Raw genomic sequence first — 21,489 nt, 5'->3', positions numbered from 1 at the left:
AATTAAGCGGAGGTACACGATGGCGTGTGCACCCCCACCTAAACAAACTATTCCCCTCCAAAAAAAGGAAGTTAATGCATCTGAGACTTTTGTTACTTAACCAATTTCAACTGTATCTGTCTGACAGGGTTTTTTTTCTGTTCGCTGACGGCTCTTATGAAACAAAAATATTTTATTCTCAAATAAGTTTAGTCTGGTTTAATATTTGTTTGCTTTGCAGCAAATTGCCATACGATGTCACCACAGAACAAGCATTAACGCACACAGAAGTGGTCAATAAATTGGAATCATCGATTCAGAGTTTGAGAGCAGTAACTGACAAAGTTCTCACGACCATATTCTCTTCTCTCAATATGATGCCGTAAGTGCTGAGTTAGGAGTCTCCAAGCTGCGGTTCACATGCACAGTGAAGCTTCACTTGTAACTGAGCAATGGAGACCCTTTCAAATTACATGGCTTGTGATACATGCATCTCGAATGACTTCCCCAGTAGAGGGAGTGGTTTCTCCACTTGTCCTACTCTGCTTTAGCAGCTTCGTGAATGTCTCCCTGTGCTTGAAATTTTTTGTATTTTCCTTTATCATCTCATTTAGTGTTTTAAGTGGCTGGGTAAAACACCAATAACTTGGCGAACAAGAATGATTGTTTTGTGTTTCATTTAAGTCTTTCCAATATTTTTCCTTTTCATCTGTTCTACATGTAGTTATGGAATGAGATATATAGCCAAAGTTCTGAAGAGCTCACTCCATGAGAAATTCCCAGATGCAACAGAAGATGAACTGTTAAAGGTAGACTTCTGAGGGCAAACTGCCAGCAGCTTGTTCTTTTAATGCCAAGGGGGAATTTTATTGACATTAAGCATTTGAAGGAACTGCGAACACCAGCATTTCCTGTAGGAAATCGGCACGTCTTGGGTTGCAAGGGGTGGTGGAAGGGGAGGAGAAGGGAACTCTGTTGCCACAACCTGGCTACCTTAATCTGGGTGCTCAGCAACCCTTATGGAAGACAGTGCTCAACCTGTTTTGGATAGTAACTCTTCTTAGGAGGCTGGAGCTTACCTGAATCATCTTGGTTTTGTGCTCTGGTCCTTACCACCAGCAGTCCTCTCACAGATAACACTGTGGTCTTTCTCTTTTTTTTTTTTTTTCCCCCCCCTCCTCACCTGAAGTTGTTAATGCAATTTTTAAACACATTTTTAAAGCCTTAATATTGTAATTTAAATATAATGAGGAAGGGCTCTAAAACAGATTGCAAGTAGATCATTACATTACACTTATTTATGGTGCTTGTAGAAGTTGTAGGAATGACATTGGTGCAGACTGAAAAGTAAAGTGTGAGTGATAAGCATGGTTCCGGCACACTGGCCATCGCTAACCTACCACAGCCATGGAGCCTCTTCAGAGGGCTTGGGGGAATTGCTCCATGAGCCTTTCAGCCAGCTGAGAGACTGACAGCTCTCAAATCAGAACTGTTTGCACATCAATAAAGATGCTTTCTTTGGTGTTTAATCAAATTATTCTAAAATTACAATAGGACTTTCCTATTATTCTTCCAAAAGACACTGTTCAGCAGCTAAAAAAAATAAATAAAAATATATACATTCTGGTGCCTAGAGGACTTCAAACTCATCAGCTGAAAAATTAATTCTGCTTTTGTTTTAATAATGTTTTAATAATGCGTTGGAAATCCTCACAAGCAGCATTTATGGGGTGCTTCTGTAAATCACTCCAGCAATACAGATTAAAGCATTGCTCAATTTATGAGACAAAAATAAATAGCAAATGGAGCATAAGGCACCCAACTGGAAGTCTTTAAATATGTAAGTTGGAAGTTCTCCATGTGACTACGCATGAGCTGCAAAAAAAACTCCTGCCTGTTCCTGAGATCAGAAATGATTTGAAGCCACTATCTGCACAATACAAGTTTACTATAACATCATTATAGAAACTGCAGTTTGGAAAAACTTCTGCATGCAGCCCTCCTAAGAAACAGCATGTCCCATGTCATTTAATGCATTAAATGCTGGCAGACATCTGTAGCACTTCAGAGAATGAGTCTCTGGAGCTGAACCTTGCAAAATTCACACGGAAGAAGAGTTGTATTTGTCTTTGTGTTCAACTCAATGCCTTGCATTAGCTGACCTAGAGCCAGCACCAAATTGAAAGGTAGTTGTAAATGTCCATAACTGGTGTTCACAGAGGTGTTGTAAGAGGCACGTCTTGTAAGAGACCACAGGCTCTTTCAGTGAGCCACATAGGTAACAGATCTATCTTAAGGGTTCTTCTGGCACCTATGGTCTAATTCAGAAGTAAAAATTATTGTTGATATTTTGTAAAATGTAATTACCGTATGCAAAGGAAAGATCTCTTAATTTCTTCTTTCAGATTGTCGGCAACCTTCTGTACTATCGCTACATGAACCCGGCCATTGTCGCTCCTGATGGTTTTGATATAATTGATATGACGGCTGGGGGCCAGATACACCCTGACCAGAGAAGGAACCTAGGTTGTGTGGCAAAAGTCCTTCAGCACGCTGCTTCTAACAAACTCTTTGAAGGAGAGAGTGAACATCTGTCATCTATGAACACTTACCTCTCGCAGACATACCAGAAGTTCAGGTATGCAAAGCCCTCACAAATACCTACACAGTAAGAGCTCTCCTCTAGGATGAGTAAGGCAGGTGGACCCCTCATTTATAGGAATTCCCTGCTCAGAGTTAAAAATGTTGAGCCATTCTCACTGCTGAGGAAGTTGAAGCAGAAGTAACAGATCGTATTTCTGCTTGAGCATTACTTTGAGAACTGATCACCTCTGATGGCTTAGTTGCAGTAAGGCTTCCTTACTGCAAACACAGATTTTGAGAACAGTGTGGGGTGATTCATTACCCAGCAGAAATAATGTGTTCTTTGGGTTGGGAGGACAGCTGAATATTTTGTCTGAGGAAAAAACTTATTGGTCAGGAAAAAGCTGTGTTTTTTGGTTTTATTCTTTCATCTTTGCCGAGAGATTCCATGCAGATTTTATTCCTTCATCTTGCACAGTCATAGGAAATAGCATGTTTTGCTACACTCCAGGACACAAGTACTTGCGATTATTGCCCATATTTTTGGGTGATTGCTATTATTAACTTGAAGTGTTGTTCAGTCTTGTGACAAACTCACTTTCAGAACTTTACATCTAGTGTCTGCCCTTCGTGAAAGCAAATGCACTGTTCATATAATGACAGATGAGCCATGTACACAAAGATACTTAGTCATTCTGTTTATTGAAGTATTTAAGGGCACAGCATAAACATGAAGAAACAATAGGGTAAAGTGTTATAGGAAAAATAACATACACTAATGAAAGAGAGCCTACTCTAGTTGACCCTTTGATCATGACAAAAGGAACAATCTTGCTGTTCTAATTAAGCTAACTTTATACAAAACTGAGTCTCAGAGTAACTGTGCTCTGTACTTAAAACTCTCCTTAGACACCAACGGTGGCTGCTCTCAGCCTCCTGTTCCCCTTGTACTCACCCAATAACTGCAATTGCAATATTAGCTATGTTAAAAGCTACTAGCCCTGCCTAGATCTTTTACTGTACATTTATGAACTTGTGCAGGAATTTGTCCCAGCCCTTCTTAAACCTTTGAGATCATCTGCCTCCACAGCCTCCTCCTGTAGCAGTATTCAGAACTTTGCTACCTGTTGGTTAAAAGAGTGCTTCCTTTCATTTATTTGAAATTAGTATTTTCCTGCTAGTTTCATTGCATTCCCTCTTGTCCCATTATTGTGGGATTTGATGAATGAACCCATCTTATGCATCTGTACCCATCTTATATGAAACCACAGTAGTGTTGCATAACTTGATTGTATCCCTCAGTTTTTCCTCTCCAAACTGAGGCATCCCAGCCCTTTTTTTTTTTTTTTTTTTCCCTTCCTCTTCCCCTAATACCAACTTTAAAGGTCCTCTGAGCCTGAAACGTACATCTTCCTTAACAGCAAAGGGCTGTCATGGTGAAGGCAGGACAGCCCCTGCAGCATCCCTGGAAACCTCATCTAAATCCCTGTTTCTCTCAGTTGCTCCAGTTCAGGTCCTCTCACTATGGAAAACAAAGTGGTGCTCTGACAGGAGGACCTTGCTGTTTCTTGATTGTCCATGCACATCCTTGAAGCTGTCAATAGCTTGGAGACACTCCCGTCGTTGACTTGGGAAGCAAGTCTCAGCTCATGTATGTGCTAGTCATATGAAGTCACACTTCCACCATACTTTGTATTTTTTCCCCTCAAGATTCTTGCATTTATAAACAATACCACATTTTCTGTCATTTTGAGCAGCTCAATTTCTGAGTATCAGCTATTTAAACGTTTGCAGGCCAAGTGGTAATGTTGTGCAACTATTTCAAATAATTTCTTCTCAGCACACTTTATAATACAAAGTGCCTTCAAAAAATTGGAGAGTCTTTCTGTGGAAATCATTTCACAATACCTACAGCATTAAATACAGACTTCTCTAAGCATTTAAAATTTACCGAGTAATCACTTCTTGTTGAATAAGAACAAAAAAGTTTACCTTTAAAACAATCTTCCACCAGCTGTCCAGGAAAGGTGGAACACTTCGTCATTTGTACTGACACGCAAATGTGTTGCCTCCAAAAGGCCGCTTCAAACACTGGGTGTCGATTGCAGGTTATAAGAGAAATATAACATATGTCAAAGACTTGATCGTGGTGGTTGTTTTGTTTTTGTTTTTTTTTTTTTTTACAGGCTAGCTAAAGTGAGTTTATAAGGGACAATAATTGAAGTTTTTCTCATTTTCTCTTAGGAATTTTTTTCAAGCAGCCTGTGATGTTCCTGAACCAGAGGAGAAATTCAATATCGATGAATACTCTGACATGGTGACCCTTAGCAAACCTGTCATATATATCTCCATTGAAGAAATTATCAATACCCATTCAGTAAGTCAATGAAAATATACTGGTCAACAGATTAAAGTGTATAGATTATGAAATACTTAAAACAAACACTCTCTGGGGAAGGCTTAATGTTCGTTCTTCCTTTTGAAATAATTTCTTCAGTTCATCTCTGAAATGGTCTGGACTTGAGTATTAGATTTTATTTTTCCAGGGCAACTGCTCCCACGTAAAAGCATCATCTTGAATAACAATTAGACCGTAACATTTTATGATGGGAGGGATGAACTTTTTTGTTCTCATCTAGTATGACATTTCTAACTTATTTATACTTACAAATACTTTCCTGTCTTGGCTAAGAAAGTGAGACCAATTTGAAGAAGTTCCTTTGACTCCGGGAATAGAAGAAAATTCAGAGTATTTTGTGACTCTGGCATTCTGTCATGTGTTTTGTTGGAAGCAGATGCAAATGTCTTGATTTAGATGGACTGAAGCTGTGGCATCCTGCCAGTTCTTTATCATGGGTAAAGAACAGATTAACTGCAGTCTGCAGTATGACTCATTAGGGTGTAAGTTGAATGTCTACCACATGGTGCTTCTAAAGCTGGGATATTACTATGTTTCCTGTCTTGCAAACTGTCCTGCCCACTCCTGGAGAGCACCCCCCTCCCCCAATAAAACCCCACAAAGGACCTCCCACAAATATTGCCAGATACACTATGGAAAAGGTAGAATACCCAATTCCCATCACACCACAATACAAGTTAGCCTTATTCAAGTGAAAACTAATAGCCTAGTCTGCTAAAAACATATTCGCTGGATTGTCTTTCTGCCTATTTCTTTTAATTTTTTAAGGCATAGACCTATACATGCATGTTTATGATCAGTGGTTACATTTAAACACTAGTCTTGGTCAAATATTCCCTTTAGTGGGTCTGTTGTACGTCCAATATGTTATTTGATCCTAATGTGACTAAGTAATACTATGCCATTTTATATTAGCCAATAAAATACTCTATAAAATATGAAGTCATTTAATGAAAGTAAATTGCCAGACAAAGAAGGTCAAGAAGATAGTCTTTTTTTATAACATGACTACGCACACTTGTCTGCCTAGAAGCAGCAAGCGATTAGGTCTGAAGACCATACATTATCTGCATGCAGTGTATTTACCAGGTGATCCTCCTAGTCCCATGCCACCTCTTCCACCAAACCTCCTCTGAGAGCCTGAGCCTTCATCCAAGTTGTCTTTTCCCACTGTACCTTCCCTGCAAGTTTAAATTAAACTTTCTGTTCCGGTCATATGGCTTAGAAAAAAAATAATTAGTCTGAATAACAGCAGATGCATAAACATTTTGTCTGTTGTCATGTGTAGCTCAGCTTCAGGAAAAAGTTCTCAGATCTGCCCTCTGTCATCATCTCCTGTGGCACTTGCCTAAGCTTAATTTTCATTGCACATCTCTGTATGATGTAGCTGGAATGAGGGATCTATTGGATTCATCAGCTTTGTGTTTTTTGTGCTTCCCCATTTATCTCTTGCCCTCACCTCAAAGACTTTGTCCTGTGAATGTCTTTTTCATTCTGTGCTTGTATAGCATGGCATCAAGCACGGTGGAGTTGTAATCAGTACACATAGTGTTTCCCAGCGGTTCTCACAATATCATAGTCAACGCTACGCACTGTCTGCAGTAGCTGCTGCGTGTAAGAGAGAAACTTGTTTAAAACAAGTTAATGGTTATGGGCTTATAATGTTAACTTCTGTCTTGTAAGTGCATTCTTTACTAGACATGGGTTGAACCCAGCGGTCACCAATGCTGCTGGCTTTATCTAACTCAGCATGAGGTTACTTTTCTCACAGATAGCTAAATCCTGTTTTCAAGAAATTGTTACTGCCCTGTTCATGCTCTTTATTGACTTGGCTTACCAGTATTTCTGTGGCTTAAAGTTTTGAGAATGTACCCAAGTGCAATGGAAGTTATTGTGAGTATGTTCACAAATTTCCTACAACTTCCAAGTCTATTAAAAATTGTGCAGCAGGTGCTGCACAGTTGGTTTCTCACTTACACAATATAGCTATTTCTGAAAGGTATCACTGATGCTATTATAAGCTACTGGAATGGATATACAGAAAATAGGTATCTTTCTATGGATGACCAACCCTGTCTTCACTCCTTTGTGTGCTTAGTTCAACATGCAGCACTGAAATGCTCTGCTTAGGATTATTGCCCTTTACTCTTTAACACTTTGTTAGTCCTAAAGGCAAATCTTAAACTTATGCTCAGCTCTGATATTCAGCACTCCAGAGAATTGCCGGAGCAGCATGGCAAGCTGTCCTGCAACAAGAGCAATGCTAAACTCATAGTCCAGAACTGAGAATGCTCCCTGCCTTGGGTCCTCCATAATCTTGATTACACTAGGTCTGTGTTCAGTCTCCAGATTTATTTTAAAGTAAAAAGACACTGGGAATGCTTTTCTTGGATGATGACTTAATTTACATTTGTTTTTAGCTGCTATTAGAACACCAGGATGCCATTGCCACTGAGCCGAATGACCTGCTGAACGAACTGCTGGAAGGGCTGGGACCTGTTCCTGATGTAGAGTCCTTCCTTGGTATGCTGTTCTTCGCCTTCATGGTCAACTTCACTCTAGGGGCACGATTAAATGGGGGCCTCATTTAAACAGTCATGTATCTCTCACAGTGACAGCTTCTTCATTTACTATAGAATTCTTTCCTGAACAATTCTGTAACATCGCTCCTCATAGCTGAAACTTCTTCTAGTGGCAATGTTCACTCCAAAGACTAATGATGTGATTCAAAATCCAAAAACTAATAACGTTTTGAGCGGAATGATCCAGTTGTGCTCAAATTGCAGGCAGAAAACAAGTAACTTTTAATAACCTGACCTTAAGATTTGCTAGTGTTGGCTAGAAACTTACAAAAAGTACATGGAGATTTCTGAAAACCGACATTTTTTATTTTGACACTTAATTATAAAATTGTAAAAAAAGTTTTAAAAATAACACAAATTTATTTCTTTCAACTTTCTCGTAAATGTGACTGGTATTTAATTTGCCTTAACTGTAGTAAGATGTGAACTGTTTACAAAGTAGCTAGGATGTCACAGATAATACCAGCTTCCAATTAAATAGCCTGTTAACATAGCTGCTACTCTTTCATTTTGCACTATCAATGCATGTTAAGACAAAATATGTTAAACTGTTTGTATTCTTCTTTGAGAAGAAGACGTGTGAATCTCTTGCACACCAGTAGCTTGGAAAGGAAGAATTGGTGGTGTTTCCAAAATATTCTAACCAGGCTTATAAATTGCTGGCTTATGGTTTTGATCAATGTCCAAAAAAGACCACTTCTAAATGGTAGGAATAGGCATGGTATTTAATGAACTTAATATTTCTGATGACTTAGTGATTTATCTAGATTCCTGTTCGCTTCATGCATTGAATCATGGGAAAGTTGGCAAACTTGAAGTAAAAGATGTTTCCTTACAGGGGAAGGAGCTGTTGATCCCAGTGACCCCAACAGGGAAAGCACACTGAATCAACTTGCGAAAACAGAGATTTCGCTGTCACTAACAAGCAAATATGAGTTACGAGAAGGTGAAGATCAGGATCTCAAAAGCCTGATGATAAAGTAAGTTTCGCTCAAAACCTACACTCTGGTGATACTTTTTGTTTGTATTAAAAAAAAAAAAAAAGCGACTTCCACACTGATGCCCTGCCTAAGTGTGTGTTTAAGTCACTGAGCACACTCAATTTTAAAAAGCCAGTTTGTGTCCAGCCCTACTCAAACGTTTGCAAAAGTCAGATAAACTGTCAGTTCTTCCAGAAAGCTTACAGAAAGATAAACATACTGCCACTCACATTTTGGACCATGACTGGATTGTTATCTAACCTAGTAATAAGTGCTTTCCCATGAAGTTTTGAAAGCATTCTGCTTTAAAACACCAGAGCCTTGGGAAAGCAGCACAGAAAAGCAGTTTAACCTTGTAAGGGATGGACAGTGTCACACTGTCCTCTCCTCCCCCTCAAAGAAAAACACTTCCCTGACCTACTGCCATCCAGGGTTTGAACAGGATGTGACTGTCACTTCAGCAAGAATAGTGCATGCTTTTATCCAGGGGAAGAAAATGATGTTTCCTCTATTTGGTGAGCAAATTGGGAAACGGCTTCAAAGATACCCTGGGGTGTAGGTCACTTTATATTCAAAAATATTTTTGTAAAAGCACTTAGTACCAAAGTATTGGCAGCCCTCTTTTGAAGTTACTTCAAACTGTCTAGAATAAGGGTTGGCTTATTAAAATCCTGGTGCTTCCTGAACAAGGAGGAATAGGATGCTCCTCTCCTCTATTACTAGGCTTATTTTTACCCCACAAGTGTGAAGGTTAGAAGGCCGCTTTAAAGGGAAATACAGCACAAGGATTTTACACCTTTGCAAGTAACAGGAGTGTAGATACAGGCTGTAATTCAACTCTAATCTGTTACTATTTCTTTTTCCAAATCAAAAATCAGTAAACTGAATTTATCAGGTAACGTGAAGTTTTACTTCTGAAGAAAGTTCTTTGCACTACTTACTACAGCCATTATAGCTATTTCTATAAAAGCTGTAAGTGACTGAAGTCTGGAAAAACCCTGATTTTTAAGTGCAAGAATACTATTACTGCTACTTATCCTAAAAGTATTCCATCGTAATTGCGCATATTTGATCTGAATCTTAAACAAGAATACACTGAAGGTTTTCCTGTAACTTGTTATCAAATAGAACGTGAGATCTAAACTAAAGGGACTGCAATGACAATGTCAAATCAAAACTGTGTTAGTTACTTGGTATTCCAGCTTCTGCAGAGAATCCTAAGACTTGCTGGTACCCTTGTTTAGAGGGCTCTATGTAAGGTGCCCAGTTTGAGTGCGCAGGTGCCGAATGCCAAGTGGCATGTGAAGGGGGAGGCATCCTGCCCCAAGTGGGGCGTTCCTGGAAAACAACAGAGCTGAGCAGGTTTGGTACACGGGGAGAGGAAGAGGAAACACGCCTCGTGTCTTATCAGCCATATCAGACCCTGTTGCTAAGGCTGTGCATTAAACGGTAATGTTGGCCCGCGCGTGTTCATGTAGACTGTGGTGGTGACCACCAAACACTGATGAAGGTTGTGTCAGAGAAAGCAATGTGTTGACGTAGCCCAAGTGAACCAACCTTAGGAACTCTCTCTAGTTTTGGTTTGGGTTTAGTTTATTTCCTGGAAAACTGGAGGGGTTTCCAGGAGAGTTTGTGAAGGAAATATACATTTAACAGCAGTCCTTCAGAAGCTGTTGAACGTGCTAGAAGCAGTCAGTGCGGTTAACAGCAGCTCTGCATGGGCAAGCTAGCTTCCAGGAGGTTTAGCAGGTTGCCTCCTAACATGGAGTTAGGAGTGCTCCAGTGCTTCCCTTCATGCAGGGCTTCAGGTCCGCCTGTGCTGTCGGTCATTCCTACCTTGCTGCCCCTTCTGTGTAAACCTGGATCATACCCACATACTCAGTGGTTTTAGATAATGTTGCGTGCATACGAGTAAATCTCTTGTCCCATTTCATTGCATTTTTATGAGAACGTCTAGTTCCTGAAAACTCCAACAAAAACCCCAACTGTGTACATAGGCAAACCATCATTTTAAACCAAGTCATGGACTTTTAATCACAGAAGCCTTCATCACATTTAGACATTTTTCCTGGGAAACTTAAGCCACATCTTTGAGTTTCTGTTCATTTTTAAGAATAATGAGCTATATCTTATTTGTAACAGTGTCCTCTAAATTAACAGAATTCTGTAGCAGGATGTTCGTGGAAGCATTATGGACAAAGAGGCAGCAGGGATGAGATAAATTCTTACCAAAAAAAGAACTGGTTTACATATCAGGGTGTAGCAGCTTCCCTTTTTTAGCAAGGAAATGTTCCTTGTCCGCTGCTGCCAGAGAAATATCTGCCCTTAAGTGGTGTGTGTAAATGCACTGAGTTGGGTGTAAAATTCCTTTACAAGTTCAGCACTTCTGAGTGTATTTCTACTTTTTTTCAGTAAATACACCCCTTAATAGAACCATGCATAGCTCAGGCTTTGCAAAGATTACATTCCTATCTGCTGTTTTGTCATGATCATAATTAAAATCCACATGTGAGTTGTTTCTTTGATTCTTACTACGTTAACAGTACTTGTTTTACTGTGCTAGTTGGTTAACTGTTTTCACAAATAAAAGGGGGAAAAGTATGTATGTGTTTCTCTATTCAGACCTGTGTAGAAGCCAGATGTTCAACATTATTAATGGAAGCTCTGAAACATAAAAAGCTAGGAAACATAAACATTACCAAGTAACCTTAATTAATGGGGACCTCACTAGTTTTACTGTTGAAGAAATGAAATGCACAAGTGACACAGTAACAATGTTTTTGTAATATCTATAAATACACTTTTTTAAAGGACCAAAAGACTTATTGTGGATGTGATACGAACACAGGCAGGGGATACGCTCTTAGAAATATTAGAAACACCAGCCACTGCACAACAGGTAAGTGCTATACTGCGCCTGAATAGGGAAGAAAGTACGCATTTTACTATAGCTATTTAAAAGCCTTAACAGATTTCTGACAGCTTTCTCCACTGCTTTATAACAATGAAATCATTGTTGCTGTTTTTAGAATATTCACATCTAGAGCCTTCAAAATGTGAGACTTGCAAATTTTTTTTTACTGTATAATTGGTAACAGTTTCAGAGGAAAAGAAAAGTGAAGTCTTGCTGTCAACTAGCCCAACTATAATATTTTTTTCTTTACATTTTTTCAAAACAGGGTCTTTTCTCTCCTATTTTATAATACAATCAAATAGTCTGAGGTGAATCTTTCTGCTAGATTTTTTTTTTTCTCATGAACTTGAGTATTTTAACTCAAGTTCCCTGACACCTGTTTATTTGCTTAAGCACTACAAGCAAACATCTGCCCGGGGAACAACTGCTATCCTTGGTATGGGAATTGAGTGGGAAGAGCTCCAAGTTGAAGACTTCCCTGTAGATACTGACACACAAAGCTACAGCTCAATAATGTGCACATTTTAACTTTCCTCAGTGTGTGCATATGTGGGGGACACCTGTGAGATCTGGACAGTCTCCCACAACTAAGTGAAGTCATTGAAGTCATAGTCGTCTGGCTGATTTTTTAGACACATTTTGAATAACTGAAATACACTTCTAGGTGTTGTGATTAGTTATTTAAGATATGTCAAAAGGCATAGTAAATGGACCACTTTCAGATCATGTGGTAAAAGAATATAAATAAAGCCTGTACCTTGATTCTTTATAATCTCCTTTGAAAATTCAACATACTTGAATATTTAGCTGTTATCATGAGATGGAAAATAACTGTTCTTGATTATTTATTTTATTTTTTTTACCTAGGAATCTGTGCACTTGAAACTTGTAGAAAAACGTGCCATCTTAGATTCCAAAACTCCAGAGAAAATGAAGCACAGTAAGTCTATTTTTGAAGATGGGCAGCTACCTATAGAACAAAAGAAAAGGAAAATTCAGAGAAATCTCCGGACATTGGAACAAGCAGGACTAGTGTCTTCAGCAACTAAGTACCAAGAAATTATAAATGAGATAGCTAAGGTAAATGGAGCGTACCTTCCTGTATATTGATATTTTTTAGGCATCTAGCCTAAATCCATTCCAGCTAGATGTACAATACACATTTCCCAGAGAATGCTACACTACATTGCTGAAGTATCTACATAAGAAACAAATCCTCTGTTTGCTAACAAAATAAGTGAAAGACAGTACTCTCATGCATAATCACCTGAACTGAATAATGTACACTTGTAGACTTTATTACCCATATTTGATACTGATATTATTTTAACTTCTCCGGTACAATGTGTTTCAATATAGCTTTTTATCCTTTAAAATGAGTCAGAACTACCCATCAGTGTTTCAATTGATAATTAATGTGGTCTTAGTAAGGTTTAAAAAGACTTAACCCAAAACATTCTCTGCTTGGTATTAACACTGACTTGGCACTGGTTGGGCAGGGCACAAGCAGAACAGTGGGCCAATGCAGTGCCCATCCTGGGGTTGATAAAGCACCTGGCCTGATGTGCACAAATTGGCAAATCCTGTTCCAAATCCACGCCCAATGCTGGCTGTAAAAAATCTTCGTGTATTGGATTATCTTTAATTACTCATGAGTAATGTTGGATTACCTTTAATTACTCGTGAGTAAATTACTCATAGCTCATGAGTGATTTACGTATTACAGTATTTTTTAAAAGTTGCAAATATATTTGAATATATGAGTAAATTACTCATGTGAGCTAAGTCTCTAATATAATTATGCCACATTGCACCTACTTTGAAATGCCATTGCAAATTCCTGCTCAGTCCAGGTGTCTGCATGTGCTTCTACTTGAGACAAAAACATTCTACATGTATGTTCAGTGCCCCATTCTTTTTTATTTCCTATTTCTTAGCCCAGATGCTTTGTGTTAAACCATTAAGACAATCTGAAGATTTAGATGAGCCTTAGGACTGAAAGTTGCTTTCACCTTCAACCACCTCACCTCAACCATTACCTTCATTCAACCCAAGCTGTAGTTCAGCAGTACCTCGTTCCTGCCTAGTAGAAGCCCAAGCTCTCATTTCTTAGGCCTCTCACCAGCCAAATATCTGTGAGAAAGCTTCCATTTATAGCATGAAGACGACGTCTTCCTTATGACTTCTGTGTCTGCCCTGCCCTGGGCACCATAGCAGAGTTTAAGATACCGCCACTTGTACACATGAGTAGCAACCCGATTGTTGTCCTCCACACAGTCACGCGAACTGTCATACTCACTACAGTTACTGTGCGTGTAAGAGCTAACATGACAGTTCATGCTTTCTTCCAGTAATTAAGTCAGGTTGTGTAATTACAGATTTGAATGGTAATAACCTGTGACTTTTTAAACTATCAAATTAATAAACCAGTTACATTAATTTATTTAGGATATCCGGAATCAAAGAAGATACAGACATCATCGAAAAGCTGAACTAGTGAAACTCCAGCAGACTTTGAATGCACTTAACTCCAAGACAGCATTTTATGAAGAACAAATTAATTACTACAACACCTATATAAAAACTTGTTTAGACAACTTAACAAGAAAGTGAGTTGAACCTTCTTGTCTTTTAATATTTCAGTGTGTTTTATCAGGAAGGAGAGCAGCTGTTACTCTGAACTTGAAAGTTTCAACTCCACCAGACTGACAATCCGCAGATTAAAAGTCCATGCGATTTGTCACTGTGACCTGAGTCAAAACCTGAAAAGTAAAGTCTTGCAATTATCTAAAGCTGCCTTACAGAAAGAGGCCTGAGATGTATATGTGTTTTCAACATATTTAATTGGTGCTACTTCGCAGACCCATTAGCATACTTTGAAGTCATGCAGCTTTGGGAAGTAATTATTGATTTTCTTCCTTCATTAAAAGCATTGGGCCTTTAGAGTGGAAAGGCGGGAAATAAATGGCTAAAAAATTTTACTTTTCAGGTATGATGCAGTTACTCAAGAGCAAGCTTCCCTGCCAGTGCCATTGAAGTGTCAAAATGAAAACAGTTTAGTGACATGAACAGGAGCTTTTCCAGTGCATACCTCATTGACCTAAAAATGAACTCTTAATGGCCAATCTTATTTAACACCTATGTCGCCGTATGCTTACAAATTGCTATTTTAAAGCAATGATGGTGGACTCTTTTGGATCAGGGTTCACAATAGAGTTTGAACAAGCACTAAAAAATGTTGATTCAAAATCATTGCCAAAATGTTTAGACTATTCACTGTCTACAAAAAAAATCCCTCTAATTCTTAAATTTGTTTTGAATGTTAATTCTGTTTGATAGGAGTTCAAGAAGGCAAGAGTAAAGGAAAGCTAAATATGTCTAGAAGACTAGTTGAAGATAAATCAAAAGCTATTTTTCTTGTTCTCTTCCCAGAAATTCAAGGAGGTCAATTAAACTAGATGGAAAAGAGGAGGTGAAGGGAAGCAAAAAACTGAAGCAGGCCTCATTAAAGTACACAGCTGCAAGACTGCATGAAAAAGGTGTCATCTTAGAAATTGAAGATCTTCAAACCAACCAGTAAGTGTGGAATAAAACAATTCAGAGCACTTTCTAATCAACAGCTGCTTCAGGGGCCTGGCTTTTCTTAAAAGAATCTTTGCGATTTCCTGTGCCACGCCTAAAATTACCTCAGACCTCTACTTTCAGAAGAATGATAAAGCCTAATTGTCATAATTCATTTTTATCCCTTGTACCTTGCTATATGATTGCTTGGGAAAATATTTGAACGAGCCTGTTTTGGCATTAGCTGAGATGGAACCAGTACAAGTCCGAAAGCACACTCACTGCTAATGACTGACTTGTTAAGCAGTTCTTTTTTTTTTTTTTTTGTTTACTGACCAATCACTTTCATATAACTGAGAAAACACCTGGTTTTCTGCACTTCCTCACTTACGGCAAGGTGAACGGATGGGTTGGTTTAACATCCCTTTTGTATCTATCCATATTGAGGCCACTGTAGTGGAAAAAAAAATTTCCATCCTCTGCACCCCTCCATCTGTCTTCTGCATGGCAAAAAGTTTACCAGGTTGCAATTTTTTTCCAAGTGCGTTCATCAGGCAGAGGAAGCCACATGAGGCAATCTGAAGCCAGGGAAGAACGTATACGCACCTGGAAGGAGACACTCAGGCATGGCAGAATGAAAGTCTGTCTGCCCTGTTCCTATGCTGTGGACACTTGGTTATCTTTGTTTTCAGAACTTCCCACAGCCCACTATTTTTTCCAACATAAAAGACTTGAGAGCTTTATATTCCATACACAGCATGGAATACACCATATTGGAAAGACCAGAAAGTCTCCAAGAAGACATTGCAGCAGGTATGGTGTGGTTCATTTGACACCATTTACGCTGCTTATAGTCAAAGTTCTTTTGTGTTCTGCAGGCTTTTTCCCCAAAACTTTCTCTGGGCTATGTAAAACTGCACAGCATACATAATCAATTACCCTTCTTTTTGTTTCGAGGTTTAAGAATGTGATGTTTGATATCACACCTGGAGAAGAAGTGGGCGACTTTGAAATCAAAGCAAAATTTTTGGGGGTTGAGATGGAAAAAGTGCAGCTCCACTTCCAGGTAGAGTTTGAATTTTGTTACTTTGCTACATAGTCACAGTTGCATTGCCTCTAAATATAAACTATTTCAGACTTGGGGTTTTTATAACTATTCATGAACTATTCAATCAGCACAGAGCAGCAGATCCTGTGGGGAATAACTACATAACTTCCCTAGGATGCTGGACACTGAGCTGGGTTAACATTTATATTAGGGCAACTGCATGAAACCAAATTACCACATTAGTTCAGTGGCAAGCAGCAGATACCAAGAGAAAATGAAAACATACAGAAAACGGTATTTCTTCTGGTTTGCTGTTCCTGACAGCCTACAATTTGGGATCTAGAGGACATGTAATGCTTTCTACATCTATCCAATCGTTGCTTGTAATTGTTTAAATTGTGAAGGCCCTGGAGTTTGAGATGGTTATCACATGATGAAAATGACCCCATGTTGTCGCTGTCAGGTATGGATTCAGAGACTAATAATTTTATTTCTGACTACAGGATTTGCTTCAGATGCAGTATGAAGGTGTGGCTGTAATGAGGATGTTCGACAAAGCTAAAGTGAATGTTAATTTGCTCATATTCTTGTTGAATAAGAAGTTCTATGGAAAATGAGTGTCTTCACCAGATATCATGGACTGCATCCATCAGTGGGAAGTCTATTCAGTATTTTTTAGCTCTTAAACATTTGCTTGAAGTTTTGTCATTGGAGGCTTTTTAACTTTAAAAAAAAAAAAAAATCCCTAAAACACCAAATGTTCAGAGGAATGTACACAGTGCCTTTTCAGCATTGATAATGAAGCAGAAAAATAGGAAATAGATTAATTTAAACAGTTTCAGATTTCATTGGTGTTGGTACTTTCAAATCAAAATATTGTTTAGGACACTCAGCTATTGTGGTTGTATGGATTTTAAGGTAGGCAGAAATTGATTTTAGTTGAATATATAAACCTCTTCCTATTAAAACATTTCTAAATGACCTCAGATACATAATATAGTTCTTATTAGACTTTAAGCATGTCATATACCAAAAGAAATCCTAATTTGTTTCTAAGGGATAGTTTGAGCAAATATTTAGTTACATACTAAGCCTATTTTTCTGGCAGTTGTCAATTGTAAAGCAAACTTATTGTGCAATTCAAAAATTTTTATAGGTAATTATAAAGTGACAATAACGTCTTACTGTACAAAAATATATTTTGTGATTCATTCCTAAATGCACTACTGCCTCCTGTAAAATGACATTTTCTACTTTCACAGCCTTTGGAGTGGTATTGGGGAATCTGAACAGTGAACAGTTGCTGTTCAGTTTGAAGTATTTGAATACATAAATTGTGCCTGTCTGTCTTTTTTTGTAAGAAAATAAATGCAATAAAATCAGTATTTAGATTGGTTTTTTAAATATTCTTTGGAGATTGTTCTATGTAAAATAAACATTACCTGATTAAACTGGCTTGGTTCCTAAATTTCATTTAAGAGAGTCACTAAAGCAGCAATCCAGATGGCAGTGAAAGAACTTCTTTCAGTGTTTTTATAAAATTGAATCTAATTAAGCTTGATTGTCCTCACAGTACACTTTGGGAAGGTTGCTTAGCAGTGAAAACTTCATGGCCCTTATGCCACTGAACATGCTTTGCTGATGAACTACCAATCATATCTACAGAACAAAACTGTGTACAGTAGGTAATGTGATAAATACATAAATCAAGAGAAAATATTTCCTACTGTCACTTTCCTAGTGGCAGACACTTTAAAAGATGGACAGTGAGGCATTCTGGGAAGGCATTGTAAAAGCAAATACTAAACAAGTACTAAATACTAAAACAAATACTAAACATTCTGAAGGTGAAATAAAACAATGTAGAGTCAGTGGCAGATACACAGACTGTGAGTTCAGTTGGTATACTGACCTGTGGTATTACACAAGCTGAAAAAATGATTACACTTGCTAGACACATTAATTTATGCATGGCATAAAATTCAAACACTTAACTACTTTTAAACAGCTAATATCCCTAATTAAAAGATAAACAGCTCCTGTGTGCTTCCTTTTTCTTCTAGCTAGTTATGTATAAGCCATTTTAACATGACATAAATGCTGCAGTATTAATACCTGTAGTTTGCTTAAAATAGCTGGATGGGAAGGTGAAAGCAAAGACTTTACTTCCAAAGGAGAGAAGTGAATTGTACTTGAATGTGAATTAAGCTCACAATCTTTTGTTTCCCTTTTTATTTGCAACAGACTTGACTAATCCCTACATATTTTTGAAAAATTCCAGCTGAGCAGGTAAGTCTGCACAGGTGTGATGTTGGTCCTCAGACCAGACCTTTGAGGTAATGTGTCAAAAGCCTGCAGTGCTGCTGGAGAGACACGCTCGAGCCCCACAGGCTTTGTGGAAGTCAGTCACTCCTGGATGTGCTGTTTTGTGTAACTCACTTGACACGTGTAGTGACTGCTTAGTTCTAATGCGAACAGTGTGTTCCTCAGTTATTTCCTGATATAAACACACTTAAGAAAATTTATTTGGTCCCCAGGTAACGACATGTATGACAGGTACAGTCTGCGTGCTAGCACTCACTTTTTCCAATCATTTCTTGGGCTTTCTGCTCTTCTAGTGCACATCAAAGAGTAATTTCCATATAATTTCTTTAAACCCCTTTAGAAGCTTTTTTTTCTTAATTAACTAGTTCAATTTAGGGCCCTGCCACTGAACAAATAATGAACTCTGCTAAACACAAATGACCACAATGATTCCTAACTAAATATAAGATTGACAGTAGTACCAAGAACCATGCAATTGAGCAAGGTAATTCTGTGCCCTTCCACTACTGTCCTATGCTGCTGACAGCTACCAAATACAACAGAAAAGAAAGGGCTTTTCAGAGGCCGCTCTAAGCTTGCAATTTATGGTCTTCATAGTTAGATTTGACTTGATGAAGTCAGTTTCATTCATGAAATGGTCTTGTGTAAAGACTTGTATTGTTGGTGCAAAACCTGAGAAAACTGCAGCACAACTGAATAAAGCCTACACATCAGTTGTCACCATAGGAGAAAATGCATCTCTCCTTGAAAGACTTGCCTGTCTCTCAGTTTTGTTTTCCTTAAATTGGAGGCAGTGAAAGGAAATTATAATAGCCAATAGTCTTAACCTGTTAGCCCTGCAGTTCCCGTTTTTCTACCACTTGTCTTTACAGTTGACTAAGAGTGTTTGGCAGCTAACCTAGTTTAGTTCGGAACTTGTCCATTCTGATGGGGGTTTGAAGACAAAAATGATCCACAAAATTGCAGAACAACATCTTTCTTCTTTGGCCAAGCAGACAGAAACACCATCACAAGCAACAGCTTTGCTCTGTTTCACTTTGCACTTATCTGTAAACCTTCTATAGCTGTCTCTTTTTTAAAAAGAATATGAGAGCAACACAATCAAACCTCCCTCTAACAGCAAATCCAAAAAGCGACAGTCACATCCCATGTCAAAAAGTTCACAACTAGATAGAAAACCCTCTTCCTGGAGACCTGATTTTGCTTCTGATATATGCTTCTAACCTTTTCCTGTTTGAGCTGTAACTACCCACCCACCCAGGCACGCACCAGGGTAATCAGTGTATTAAACAACAGAAAGATGGCTCCTTCCCCAAATAGTAATGATGTAGCAATTGTACGCTTGTAAGCTGCTTTGGTAGACCTAGTATGTTTAAGAGGAATAAAGTTTTGTCCTGCAACATTCTTCTGCCAAAAAACATCTCTGAAAAAGGTGCAAGAAATAGAATCAAAAAAGTCGTTAACTAGTAAAAGCTTTAGAAGTAATGAACTCCCCACCTCTGTTACAATCAGTTTATCTAGGGAGGAAGTAGCAAGCTGACTTGTGTAACCACAGGATACAAAAATTAACTTAAATTTGGTTCCCATACACAGTCAGAAAATTTAACAAATATGGGGTTGGGTTTTTTTATTCACTCACTATATTTACAGTAATCTAATTTATGGAGAGGAAAGGACAATAGCCCTATGGCTGTTCCTTATATCAGCAACTAAGATTCTCCCTTCAGATCCAATCTGAGTTTCCCTTCGTATCTTTCACAAACTCTGTAGATTGGTTTATCCCTCAAGCACTGGCCCACTGGTTAAGGCTTCTTGAAACTTAAGATATACAAATACTGAAAATGTACGCTTTTCCAAGGTCTGGTATAGCATTTACAAATACACGCTTATATTAAGACTGACATTGAGTTCACTTCTATTTTGGGTTTAGAAATTTTTAAGTCTTACCTTTGGGCATGTTTATAGATCTGTGAGACCACAGAAATGCCCAAGAATAACTTTGCTTTGTCTTTCCAAATAGAGGAAATTATCTCTGATTAATGTATTTTCTAAATAAATGAAAAAGAATGGTATAAGGTGTTTCGCGTGGGATTCCTAGTGTGTTTGGGATGACAGAACCATAGCAAAGGCTGGCCAGCTGTAAATCTTGTATTTGTTACTTGCCCTCACTCTACACAAATTACAGAGAGCCTTAACAGTGCTGTAACACATAGCAAGCGGTAGGATTGTGGGAAGAAAATCGTAGAGCAAAGATTAGAGTTTACTGGGAACTAGTACTTGCGATCAGGGGTATTTATTTTCCATGGGTTTTTCACTCAGTTAAGAGCAAAGGTCAGTGCTTCTGCAGTAATAAAGGCACTTCATACATATGAACAAGTTCAGAATGGAGCTCCTGCCCCCGGCCCGTCCTTTTTTTTTTTTGCCTGTATTGCTGTAAACAGAAGGATATACCATTGAGGATGGGACAGCATACCCTAGCAAACCAAAGAGTGTCCACTTGTAAAGCTTTCGACCACGTTACAGGCCTAAGAAATAAAAACCACCAGTGGAATAAGTACTTTCAAAGAAAAGAGCCTACATAATAGCTGCAAAGCTACCAAAATATTTTCCTCTATAGCTTTCGCGTAGGTTTAAGTTCAACCAGCTCCTGATTCATAAGCAGCTCAGAAGGACAGTGTGAGCTTTCCTCCCGGCCATGGCATGTGCCACTGGAGCCCCAGTGTGGCACCACTTCCTCAGGGGTCTTGCAGAGACGGACCGGAGGATGGCAAAGCTGGGTATGGAGTTGCCTTTGGGTTGTCCTGTGTTTGCAGAGCAGTCAGCTTACCAAAACCATGCAATACAGGCACGCTTGAAGTCGTCTACTTTGCACAAAGCGGATCCATGCATCAGGCAGCTTTACCGAATGAGCATGATCTTTCAATTACGCACAACGCAGATGTTTCAATAGACCTCGTAACTACGCCCCTGTGGGGCATTACCAATGGCGATCGCACGAACAAAATTTGGTAAAACGCCGCTCCGACCGATCCCTTGAGAACAACCCTTTGTCCTGCACCTCCTCCTCACCCCGCCCGAGCCCACGACCCCTTTCCCAG

At 38.7% G+C, this 21,489-nt stretch overlaps 2 protein-coding genes across 3 annotated transcripts in view; both read left to right on the top strand.

Moving 5' to 3' along the window:
• The window catches only part of IQGAP2 (IQ motif containing GTPase activating protein 2), a 108,241-nt gene extending 90,819 nt beyond the window's left edge, over positions 1-17,422 (top strand). The window contains exons 24-35 of one of the 2 annotated variants that reach the window (XM_009884247.1): positions 221-361; positions 704-788; positions 2,385-2,617; positions 4,807-4,939; positions 7,402-7,504; positions 8,402-8,543; positions 11,355-11,442; positions 12,325-12,537; positions 13,906-14,066; positions 14,902-15,033; positions 15,976-16,084; positions 16,570-17,422. In XM_009884247.1, coding sequence (XP_009882549.1) covers positions 221-361; positions 704-788; positions 2,385-2,617; positions 4,807-4,939; positions 7,402-7,504; positions 8,402-8,543; positions 11,355-11,442; positions 12,325-12,537; positions 13,906-14,066; positions 14,902-15,033; positions 15,976-16,084; positions 16,570-16,683 — 1,654 coding nt within the window. In that variant the 3' untranslated portion in view covers positions 16,684-17,422. The remainder of the gene's footprint in view (positions 1-220; positions 362-703; positions 789-2,384; positions 2,618-4,806; positions 4,940-7,401; positions 7,505-8,401; positions 8,544-11,354; positions 11,443-12,324; positions 12,538-13,905; positions 14,067-14,901; positions 15,034-15,975; positions 16,085-16,569) is intronic. The other variant, XM_009884248.1, reaches the window with a different exon arrangement.
• A 3,664-nt stretch (positions 17,423-21,086) lies between these two features.
• Positions 21,087-21,489, top strand: part of F2R (coagulation factor II (thrombin) receptor) — an 8,300-nt gene continuing 7,897 nt past the window's right edge. Inside the window, exon 1 of the mRNA XM_009884300.1 lies at positions 21,087-21,168. Coding sequence (XP_009882602.1) covers positions 21,087-21,168 — 82 coding nt within the window. The remainder of the gene's footprint in view (positions 21,169-21,489) is intronic.

Source organism: Charadrius vociferus, unplaced genomic scaffold, assembly GCF_000708025.1.
Source record: "Charadrius vociferus isolate BGI_N301 unplaced genomic scaffold, ASM70802v2 scaffold183, whole genome shotgun sequence".
NCBI classification, from domain to species: Eukaryota; Metazoa; Chordata; class Aves; order Charadriiformes; family Charadriidae; genus Charadrius; species Charadrius vociferus.
The sequence above is the reverse complement of the archived record's forward strand: the minus strand, read 5'-3'. Positions and strand labels throughout refer to the sequence as shown.